General features: G+C 42.7%; 1 protein-coding gene across 2 annotated transcripts; it reads left to right on the forward strand.

The window, feature by feature from the left end:
- Nucleotides 1–6,514: 6,514 nt before the first annotated feature.
- On the forward strand, nt 6,515–11,630 carry hapln3 (hyaluronan and proteoglycan link protein 3). Of its 2 annotated transcripts, none has more exons than XM_055035524.1 (5): nt 6,515–6,602; nt 7,295–7,443; nt 9,054–9,443; nt 10,425–10,727; nt 10,801–11,630. In XM_055035524.1, the coding sequence occupies exons 2-5, from the start codon at nt 7,308–7,310 to the stop codon at nt 11,076–11,078; spliced, it is 1,107 nt and encodes a 368-aa protein (XP_054891499.1). In that variant the 5' UTR covers nt 6,515–6,602; nt 7,295–7,307; the 3' UTR covers nt 11,079–11,630. The 2 variants fall into 2 exon arrangements, with proteins under 2 accessions (XP_054891499.1, XP_054891507.1); XM_055035532.1 differs by having other exon boundaries at nt 6,601–6,702.
- The last annotated feature ends 75 nt before the right edge of the window (nt 11,631–11,705 follow it).

Consider the following 11,705-nt stretch of genomic DNA (forward strand, 5'->3'; position numbering starts at 1 on the left):
TCAATTCCTGATTGGTTCGTACAACCTCCGCATTTTTTCTATAGTGAACAAAGCAAAATCTACGGAAACGGTTCACAACTTTAAGATGGATCTTGCTGAAAGAAAATGAAGCAGAAATCTGTGAAATCAAGGCAACCCAAAGATGCAGGCAAAACAATCCATGATATGATTTGAAGATCCTGGTAGAACCACCAGATGTGAGGTGAACATTTCCTGCTTCAGTTTTCTAAGATAATACTTCAAAGATTAAAACATGTTTAAGGTAGAAGTCATTGGTAAATGGCCTCAAGTGACACCCCAAAAACGAGGGTCAAAGCGAACTTCAGTGCTTTTAATTCTTGCTGGAATTCCTGAGTGAAAAGGCAACGGACATAATGTATCAAATCAATAACGTTGAGTAAATATGGACAGAGTAATTTAAAAACCTATATTTTCCAATCGAGAGTAAGTTTGGAATCAAAAACACTCTTAGAAAATAAGAGCGCTCCAAACAGAAACACTTCTTCCTTCTACACAAAGGAGCAGAAGTCTCCACCCTCCTCCTAAAAGGAATAAACACAAAACTCACTCCTTTCCGTGCCAAACTATCCTCCCCACCAAAGAGTAACCTGCCAGAATAGACGGGTGTTGTTTGGTCAGACGTGATGCAGAATGTTGCCACGCCTTTGCAGTTCCAGTGAATATTAAATGGCTGAAGAGGAAATCGCTGCACCCACCTGCACGGCCTCGACACATTAGCAGGAGAGTGAAACGTACGGATGCAATGACCTCCATGTTGGTTGATTGCTTATTGGTAGTGCTGCTCCAGAACCCATTGTATTGCTGTTGTTGCTTCTTTTGATCACTGTTGGGTTGAAAAGATTAAGACTCGCCTTCACAGCATGATGGGCGCACTGCCGTAATTCGCAGGGATGGCTTTAAGCACATGATGAACCATTTTGATTTCGTTAGATCACATGATTTAGTTTTTCTGAGTGTATTCATGTGAAATTCAAATGTGAATGTTTCCTCACTTGTGATGTATTTGTAGTCCTCGAGATGGTCTCCTGCATGTTGCTTCTGAAACCAGCCCTGTTTTGTTCGCATCATTCAAACTCTGCCTAGGAAGTCAGATTGGTCTGGGGGTGTGTGAACAAGTAATCGAACTCTGACGCAGACCAAAGAAAGCGAACTCTGGTCTGCCTACAAACACAAGTTCAGTTGAAGTGACCTCTGATGCCATTCGAATGCACCAGAGTTCACCAGAGCAGAAAGTACACTACAGCTCTGGGCATTCTGGGTAAATGCAACCAAAGCATTTACCCAGAATGCTTTGGTTGTGCTAGCGGGAGAAATTCCTCATGGTGGTTTGCAAAAGAGAAATCCTACAACGGCTAAAATCTGATGCTCCTCCATTTTTTATTGCATTTTCTGAAGGAGGAATTTGCACTCAGCGTCTTCTGAGGTTTTAGTGTTTTCTTCATTACCTCTTGGTGCAGCACTGCCACAGGCGAATGGGGGAACAAGTTTTGACACAGCCCAGTGTGAAAGCGAATCGCACCAATTAAGAAAATGGGCGAAATTGCAACAGAAAACGTTACAAATGTTCGTTGCAACTTTGATCCCCAATCGAACCGAGCCGACTGGGTTATCTGGTGTGAAAACATCCTAAAACATGCAAAACATTCCCACGTGTTAAAATTTGAGGGAACAATAAACCGAATCCACTTTGGAATAAGGCAGAACATAGAAGTACCTCCCAAAAAAAAGTCAAAATTTTTAATTTTAGACTGCAGTAATTGTTAATGGGACAAACTGCTTCAGCTGTGCCGCTCTTCCTTTTCATGGAGGATGGAGGCATCAGCAGGAAGGGGACAGGAAGCTGTAGGTGCTTTTGTCTGTTTGGAACAGGAAGGATCTACTGCTGGATATGAGCTGCTATTTTAGACCCGATGTAAACGTCTCCTCCAGGAATGTCACCTTAAAACCTGCGCTATTTCTGCTCAGATAAACGTTTGAAGGCTGGTTTACTTGGCACGTGATGAGAGACTTTTATTTTTTTTCTTTTCTCACACAGTGGTGATCAAAACCGTACCCCCTAGTTTGGCATTTTTTTGTGTTTTCAGTTGCTTCCAAAGGAACATTTGAGAGTTGGGGAAAAGGGGAGAAATTGCAGTGCTTAGCGACTATTATAGTTCATTTCACCTTCCGTCTTTTTAATCAGGCTGGAAACTGTCTCTCCTGGTTCCTGATGGCCTTTGATTGAAACCTTCCTCTCTAATCACTACAGCGACACCAAAACCGCACCATCACTCACAAACTCTCTCTCCCTTTTTGTGACTAACGGTCCTTTTCTGAGAGAAGTCTCTGCTAATGACAGCGTGCCATTGCTCATACCGACACAATCAGCTCCTTGTCTCCTCGATCAAACACACACATGCAGACTCATTCTCTCTGGTGTTGTCTCTCAGGGCTCCAGGTCGCGGCTTGTCTAACCTCTCGGGGGCGCTGAATACGGCTTGGCTGTCGCTGAAATTACACCCCTCCGAAGCGTCGGCCGCCCGGCAGTTCACATGGGCTGCTGGTATTTAGGGCCCCAGGCTAAGAGTCTTTTTTATCTGGGGTTTTTTTTTGGGGGAAGAGGGCTGGGTCCTGTCTCTTCAAACACACACAGAAATAATGGCTTTAGGGACACACAGGCAGGGGAAGGGGGCCGTCACAGCGGCTGAGCGTGGAGGGGGGGCTGCAGTCAATAACAGACAGGGAGGGGTCTGGAAATGTAAGGAGTTTTGTGTTGGCCATTGACTGGGCCGCCTTAAACGAGGTGAGATTTGATTTGAAAATAAAATAATTATGCAAATTGAAAGCTCGAAGTGAACCTGAAGTCGGGAGCGTTTGGTTCACACACTCCAAGCTGCTTTAGGAAGTGTACTTTGCTTAAGATCCAGTTCAGGAAAACAATTCTTTTTGCAACGTTTAAAGGGGCGGTACTATGCAAAATTGACATTTTTGAGCCTCACATCATGTTATAATGTTTGTTAAACAAAACCATACCTGGAGTGTTGCGTTGATTCTTTCACTCATGTTTGAGAAATCCTTCAATCTCCCATGGCAACTATTCAGCTGTGCAAAACGCTTGGTGGAACGTAGCCCCGCCTTCGAGGACGAAGCTCCTCCTCGGAGCCGCAGTTTTCAATCTTCTGAGCTTCTGCCGCACAAAACATCCCTCTCCCATAACTCCGCCACTCAACTCCTTCAAACTAGCCAGCAGCAATTAGCAAACATCTAGTGGAATTTCTGAGCTCATTATAGGAGCTACTTTTCAGTGCACTGTAGGTAAAAAACTTTTTGAAGGGGTTTATGGAGGAGCTCTGTTGTGATAACTTCCTGAAGACAGAGGCCAATTTGAAGACAGAGTTCTTTTAAGTCATATTTTATTTGTAGCATTTTTTTCTTACATCTGATGTTAACATAGTTACTTGGTTATGCTATAAAATGGCCTTCTGTGCCTGGAAAACACATAATACTGCCCCTTATAGGGCATTGTTGAAAGAGAGCCAAATTCCTGTTTGCCGTTTGTCGGAAGCCATGTAACTGAATGGAGATTCTCTGGTTGATACATGCAGAACGCCATGGCTGGTCCAGAGTGAACATCAGTCTGAACCCATCATCCCTAAAACTAAACACGGCAGTGGGAGTATCATACTGTGTGGATGTGCCCAGACTGAAGTTTAATGTGAAAGTCTCATGATTTCTTTTTCACTTCACAATCATGCCATAATTTTATGATGGACATGTAATGTGATGCATGTCAAGTTAAAGCTGTGTACATTGTCATCTGATAAGATGACAACATGGCAGATCGGTAGTGAAAATAGTGACTGTTGGGTGAAGACAAATGAAGGAACATGATCATGGTTCAGATTTGGTATTTCTGCCGTTACCTGGTTGTGCTCTTTAAACTGCGGTCGTAATGCAACAGAACTGGGCATGCTCAGGGATCCTAAAACTCGGGTTCGCCTTCCTCTGAGCTTCCAGAGAATGTCAAGAATGCTTGTTTGTGGAGAGGATGAGTGTTTCTTTGTTGTGGGAGGCAATTCAGAGCATGTGTCCTTTCAACTACAAACATGTCTGTTCATCGTAATGGGCTGTAAATGAAATGATTTGGGAATTAATAAATGGATTGTGATAGGAGTTGGTGTAAAAAAAATCTTGCCAGAACATTTTTGGTTTTAATCGCCTTTAAAATCAGAGCCGAGATGTTTTTCTTCAAAGTTGATGGTTTCTGATCAAATAAACGCCACTTGTGAATGTGTATCTAGCTCCAGAGCTTATAGCTTAGTTTATTTTTTGTTTTCTTTATTAAAATAGCAGAAAAATAGTTCTCGTAACTATTTCTCTCTGGTCATTTTTTTCTCTTTTGAGTACGATCAAAAAGAAAGCATCGTCTAAGGCGCCGTTCGAGGCGGAGGAGCAGCAACTCTTCTTTGAGGTTCTCCTGGATAATGGAGCTCCTCAGTTTATTAGGCTGAGTCCATGTTGAGTCATGGTCCATACCTTATGACCATACTTAAGGCCGAGAATGTAGACAAACTGGTTATTGCTTCAGCCAAGACTCCATTATATCTATAAATCTCCTGCTCCTCCTTCGTGTCACTTGAGAACAAGAGCCAAAGAAATTTTAACTTTTCATTTTGCACTAAAGGTTGACCCTTAGCCCGAAGGGGGCATTTTACATTCTTCCAGTTAAGCTGACTCTCATCCAGTCCACTTGACTCTCAACTTTGAACCACTCCAGTACACGTTTAAGGTCATGCCTTGAAGACACCGGAAAAACCCATCATGTTCAAAAAATGGCCCTAATATTCCATCTATCACCATGCCATGAGATCTTGCTGATGAACACCCCAAACAAGATCTGTGTCAATAGCTCACCAACCAACACAGGGTCCGTGCTTGAGATGTTCTGCTGAAAATATTGACACAACTCTTGCTTTGGATAGTCAAGGTGTGGAAAGCCCATACTCCTGTAGCAACCCCCACAAAGTGCCTGAGGGGAGATCGTTGTAACCCTGCTCCAAATCCACAAAAGACATTCAGGAGGATTAAGGAGGTCCTGAAAGTGCTTCTTTCACCTCTTCATAACATTGCTTGTCTTTGTCAGCAGACCAAACTGGACACACCCTGGTATGGTCTCGCTTTTCCTTTCCTGAGGCGTGGAATAGGTTTCCAGAATTCCCTTGCGTCCAACCCAAAAATCCACCTTACAAGACAAAAACAGCCATCAGGACATGCGGGAAGTTCTGCGGGAGGAATGACTTCAGACTGGAAACCTCTGTCCGACATTCCCAGTTGATCACATTTCTGTTTCCCTGGTCTATCAGGGTCTGGATGTCCAAGAAATGCCATGCCAGGCCTAATGTCATGACTGGAAAATTTTACTCTCACTCTTTGGATCAAAGTGGTTTTGTGGCATTTACCAAAGATCTTGTGCTCAGATGGTTCAGACATGGTTTGATTTTTTTGTATGTTTCTTTTTATTTATGAACAGTGCAGACCAAAATAAAACAGAAATGGTATTAATTCTTGTTGTAGCAGCCCCAGACCATCACACTTCTGCCACCATGTTTGGGTTGTTGGTATGATATTATTTTTCTAAGAATCTATGTTAGTTTCAGGCCATATTTAGCTTGACACACACTTTTCAAAATGCACAACTTTTGTCATAAAGATTGAGTAATTTTGTAAACATGGTCGCTCTTACTGCGACCAATTGTATGTCTTTGGCCCACTGCCATCCCTAAGCCATAAAAATTGATTTGTAACCCAATAACTTTTTGTCATGAGGTCTTCAATTCCTTTAAGTAATTGAAGAAATTACTTCAGCGTATTTCATGTTGTCAGACAGGTCAGGCAGTGATTGGTCCACAGGTCTCGAGTTCTTGGAAACTGAGCTGAATTTATGTTTAATGACAAATAATTGATGATTTAACACAAAGGACAACTGTATTTTTTACAGTAGGCTCGGTTGGTTCTGAAAATGTTGTTTACTCAGGTGTTCTTGGTCATAGAAGCTAATTGGTAATTTGTAAGATTTAAGTGAGACAAAAAAAATCAAGAAATGTGTAAGGGAACACAAAGTTTCACTGGATTGTTAATTGCTTTTAGTTTGCCAATTACATGTTCTTAGTGGGGGGAAGTACCTTTACAAACACCAACCAATGAATTTGATTTTATCTGCGTGCACTTCTTTGACTTTGGGACATAAATGACTTGAAATTTGACTTTCACCGCCGCTCATTGATTTCACTCGGCTCAGATTTATCCTGTGAAACTTTTTTTTTTTTTTTTTTGAACAAGTCGTCCCAGTCGGGTCGTCAGCGCAGTTTTGTATTCACAGGTATGAGTCGGTGAACGTGCACGGGCGCGTGAAAGGTCAGGTCACGCCCCTTAACGCGGGTCGGTCTCTCCCCTCACTTCAAAGGGGATGCCGGGGCCCGTGACGTCAGCGCGCGCTCGTGCGGATGGCAGGACACCGGGGAGTGCTGGCAGCGGGGACTCGGCAGAAGATGAAGAGGACATGAACTGAGCTGAAGTCGCTCGGGACGGACAGCTTCTTATCTGTGAGTGACGTTTCCCCCACAGACGGACTTCATTTTTTTTTCTTCACCTGACAGCAGGCACGTTTTGCACTTTAAGCCGGGTTTCGTGTAGTCTACTCAGGTAAAAGCCGTGGCTACTTTATAACGCGACATAATTACTTTAAAAAAAAAAAAACATTTTATGGGGGGGGCAGTGACGTGTTTATAGCAGTTCTAGCTAGTACATTTCTAGTACATTTGCGACGTATTTCTCGGCCAAGTATTGCGTCCAAATTAAAAACACCTCATCTACTTGCTGCGTCTTTAAAGCCTCGTGTATTGTCTAATTAAACTAGCTGCGTCTTTTTTATTTATTCACTATTTCTTATTTCGTCATTTGTAAAACGGTAAGAATGAAAAAAAAATCTTTTTGGTTTTATTTGTCTTTATAAATGCAAAATTCAAGTATAATTTCACACACCAATAAAGGTTTGCTTGTTTTACTGTACTCGCATTACTCACTGCTGATAGTGAGAGAAATTATAAGCAAATGCATAGTTAATGTTGGTTTATTGTTTTCAGTGTACTGTCAAACAGAACAAGCTCTGCTGCTAATTTAGTTTTACTTCTCATGTTTCTTGCATCTGTTTCTGTTGCATTGAATCAATGGGTGCGCCATCAAATGACATGAGAATGAGTTGAGTGAAGAGGAGTGTTATTTTTCCTCTCCTCAGTGTGGACGGCGTCATGCTGCGTCTTTCGCGCCCCCTACTGGCCGCCTGCCTGTACCTGCTGCTGCTGCCCTGGGGCCAGGGCAGGACCTTCGGCTACAACAACGGGTTTCACTACCAGGACATCAGCAACGGGGATGGGAACGGAGAGAGTAGGTGCTTTTTGTGGGTCTTTGATTACATGAAATGACAAGGCGTTTTGCATATTTTCGTCTGAGAGTCAGGTGAGCAACAGGCAACCTGTGATCAGATCATAAGACGTCAGGCTGGAAAGGACCTGGAGGTGGGAAGACAAAGTACTCTATAATTAATGGTGCTCAGAGCAGTCATCTAGTGTTAGCAAAACACTTTTCCAGTGAGTGATGTTGGTTTCCTGCATGTTAGTTATGTGTTTGGGATGTGGTTTCATCCTCCTTTCCCCTTAATTACCGCCTGAGTTTGTGTTTCTGCAACTTTTCTAGAGACACAAAGCAATTATATAAGAGATTTGCGAAGCACAGAAGAGTTGAGCGTGTCTTAAAAATATCAGACCATTCCACCAATTTCTAAACCACTGGAAATATATTTGAACTCTCTAGTATGTGCAGGAGAGGTCTTCTGTCTGCCTGCACAGCAGGAAGTCAAAACCAAGAGAAACCTCATTGTTCTCAATTTGTCTTGCATACAAATGCAAAGAAGAAAAATTATTAAGTCAACAGCTACAAGTTAAAAATGACTCAACTTCTTCTCTACAAAATGAAAAAAGAAAACAAACACTGTTGTTCAGTACATATTAGTTCTGCTGGAACAGATTGAAATAATCTAGTGGGTGGAAATGTACTCCTTTTTATAAACTAGCTGAACACCTCACCCTTCTGTTCTTCTAAAGAGCTTCTCAAAAGTAATCAACCTTTGGATGTTTGATTCTTTTTTATTTCTTTTCCAAATTAAATTATAAAATACAACAGAATTTTACTTTTTTAACCAAAAATATATTACAAAAAAAGCCTTTATTCTCAAAGTGGAAACTGATTTACACAAACAAACAAAAAAAGAGATTCAATAAAAATATTGTGATTGTGTAATTTTTTAATAATCTATATTAAACTGAGTGTAATGGAGCCTGCAGGCCTCATTCCTTCATACTTGAGAAATCCTTTCATTTCATGTGGCAACCATTCAGCTGTGTAAAATGCTTGGGTGGACCTCACGCTGCCTTTGAGACACAGTTTCAGAGAACTGCAGTTCTACAGCTCCTGCCTCACAGCAGACGTACCTCGGGACTCCTTCAGACTAGCCAGCAGCAATTAGCAAACCCCTGGTGGAACTGGGCATCTGCTGAGCTCATAACAGGAGCTACTCTCAATGACATGCCGGTAAAAACGTTGCTAAATGGTTAATTGAGGAGCAATGATGTGATGACTTCCTGAAGACGGAGTTTCATGAAGAGCAGAATTTTTTTCTTTTTTTTTAAAGAGACAGAGGCCCAATTTCAAGGCTTTAAGTTACAAAGTAAATGTTCTTTTAAGTCATGTTTGATGTGATTAGCATTTTTAAAAACAACTTCAGTTAACTCAGATATGTGATTATGCTATAAAGTGGTACTATGTGCCGAGAAAACACATAATACTGCCTCTTTAATGCTAACGAATTAAAAAGCAGGTCATTTAGTTTAAAGTTCCTAAATTTTGAGAGCCGTCCATGTACATAGAAACGCTTCATAAACAGCTCTGAATACACCCTGGTGTTTTGAATTATTATTATTATTATTTTCTATCATCAGTTTATTTCAGTGGGATTCGCCTCCATGTGGAATCGCCCCAGCAGTTGGTGTCGGCCACCAGGGGGAGCAGCGTCACCCTTCCCTGTCACTACCGCTATGAACCCGAACTGACCGCGCCGCGCAGGACCCGGGTCAAATGGTCCTGGTTACCCGCCAACGCCATCACCACGAACGAAGCCTTCGCCTTGGAAACTGCAGTCATGGTCGCCATGGGCAACCGCCATCGCAGCTACGGCAGCTTCAAAGGCCGAGTGCGCCTGCGTCGCTCGGCTCCAGGGGACACGTCTCTGGTGATAAATGAGCTGCAGCTGAACGACACCGGGCGGTACCGCTGCGAAGTGATCGATGGCCTGGAGGATGAAAGCGTGACGGTGGAGCTGGAGCTGAGGGGTGAGACACACTCCAGTTTAATGAACTCACAGCAGGGGTTAACAGTAAAGGAGTGCATGTCTGTAAACGGCCTATGCTCAGTTGGGGCTGTGGTATGTTTAATTGAAATCTGAAAAAATCATTTTTTGAAACTTAAAGAAAAAGACTTGTAACTTTAAAACATGTTCTAAGGTCCTTTATTAGACGGTAATGTTAGATGTTTTGCTCAAAGGCACCATTGCCACTACAGGGTGGAAACATGTTTGCTTTATAAAACACACAAGTAGAACTGTGTCTCAAATCAGTGTTACATGTTGTGTCTGTGACTCTAAACTGAACAAATTAAAAGTGGTTGCTTATGGAACGGAAAGCTTAAGATGGTGTTTGTACCCTAACCCTGGGATGCAGTTTATGTGCAACGCCATGTTGAAATTCTGACATCTTAACTAGAGCGCCATTACCTGGGGTCTGACGTCTAAACAACTCCAAATTCCTACTTCTTAGGTAACTTGAATGGAGCATCTTGTTTTCGGGATTAAAATTTTATCACAATATTTTGTGGCAGAATTGTGATAACGATAAAACGATAAGAACTATTTACTTATTTTTTAGTAAAGCTGTGATTGAATGGCACAGCAATTCAGGACACCAGTCACATAAAAAAAGTGTGGTTTAAATCACTAAGACGTGCACAATACTTGCATGTAATCATTTTCAGATTTATGGCAAAATAACAATCCCAACAACATTGATAGTTGAACATCATTTAGAATTTATCATGATGACATATGAAAATGACCAGAATAAGAAATTTATCACGATAAACGATACATGATAAACACCTGTTATCGTAGGCTCTTTGAGGTCTATCAACCTGAGGAGTTCAGGCAGTCTGCAGACTGCTTTAACAAATTCTAGTTTGGGTGATAAAATTGTTGTTTGATTCATTTAGGCTGTTTCTAATTGTATGGATTTGAGTTGTAAAGTGCTTTTCCTTCGTAGGTGTTGTGTTCCCCTATCACTCTCCGAAAGGTCGCTACCATCTGAACTTCCTCGGTGCCCAACAAGCGTGCCTGGATCAAGACGCCACTCTGGCTACGTTTGAGCAGCTCCTCTCGGCCTGGCAGGACGGGCTGGACTGGTGTAACGCCGGCTGGCTGGCCGACGGCACCGTGCAGTACCCCATCACCGCCCCACGGCACGGCTGCGGAGGTGAAAGTTCAGCTCCCGGACTCCGCAGCTACGGACCAAAACACCGCCTCTTCCACCGATTTGACGCCTTCTGCTTCTCGGCCTCCATGACGGGTCGGTATGAAAACCTGCCGGGTCTGCAACTAGAGATAACCCTCTTTGCTTATCACTCTTCTCTCTGCTCTAGGGATCGTTTACCACTTAAACAACCCAAGACGGATGAATTTCACAGAAGCAGGCCGTGCATGTGCCAGAGACGGGGGCCGGGTCGCCAAAGTGGGCCAGCTGTATGCCGCCTGGAAGCTGAAGGGGCTGGACCGCTGCGACGCGGGCTGGGTGGCCGACGGCAGCGTGCGTTATCCCATCACAAACGCCAGGGCTAACTGTGGCCCCTCACACCCAGGGGTGCGCAGCTTTGGGTTCCCGGCTCCACACATGAAATTTGGCGTGTACTGCTACCGATAGATGACTTACCACAAACCCGGATCCAAATAGGCAAGAAGACAGTTCCTGTATCTCTTTATTTTTTAAAACGGACAATCCGACCTTTAAAAGATTTTTATTTCAATGACAGGTGAAACATCTCTGGGACAATGCAGAAAATCGTCCAAACCCCCACCCCCCAAAAAAACCTAGAAATGTTTACATTTATGTGGAAAATTTCCACCTCAGCTTTTGGAGCAGCACTACAAATACTTGCTTTTATCGTTCGCATTAACACCAGTCAGTGGCAGCTGCTTGATAGGATATTACTAGTTTTATCTTTCGTCCACAGATTTCCACTCTGTCATTGTTCGGGACTATGTGGGCGCTGTCTTAAAGAATTGCTTTAGCGTATGTCTGTGGTAGAGCTGTTAATGAACGATGCTCTACGAATGACAAAACCCATCTGTTCTTGTAATATAGAAAATTACCTTGTAAAAGAAGAATCCGAGTTCTTGTCAAACGCATGCCCCTCTTTTTGTATTGCCTATGCATTTGTGATATTTTCTATGAATAAAAACCTTTCTGTAAATATTTACTTGTAAATATACTGAAACAAGATTCTTCAAAACTCATTTATCCCCTTTAAACATGCTGCTACGCATGATC

Source organism: Poeciliopsis prolifica, unplaced genomic scaffold (genome assembly GCF_027474105.1).
Source record: "Poeciliopsis prolifica strain line A6 unplaced genomic scaffold, Auburn_PproV2 SCAFFOLD001, whole genome shotgun sequence".
NCBI lineage: Eukaryota > Metazoa > Chordata > Actinopteri > Cyprinodontiformes > Poeciliidae > Poeciliopsis > Poeciliopsis prolifica.

What these genes read in the sequence shown, in the direction of transcription:
- hapln3 (XM_055035524.1), top strand. Translation starts at nt 7,308, where the DNA reads ATGCTGCGTCTTTCGCGCCCCCTACTGGCCGCCTGCCTGTACCTGCTG. An exon ending in GGTGGAGCTGGAGCTGAGGG is followed by an intron (nt 9,444 to 10,424) that starts GTGAGACACACT and finishes TTTCCTTCGTAG; the next exon opens with GTGTTGTGTTCCCCTATCAC. An exon ending in CTTCTCGGCCTCCATGACGG is followed by an intron (nt 10,728 to 10,800) that starts GTCGGTATGAAA and finishes TCTCTGCTCTAG; the next exon opens with GGATCGTTTACCACTTAAAC.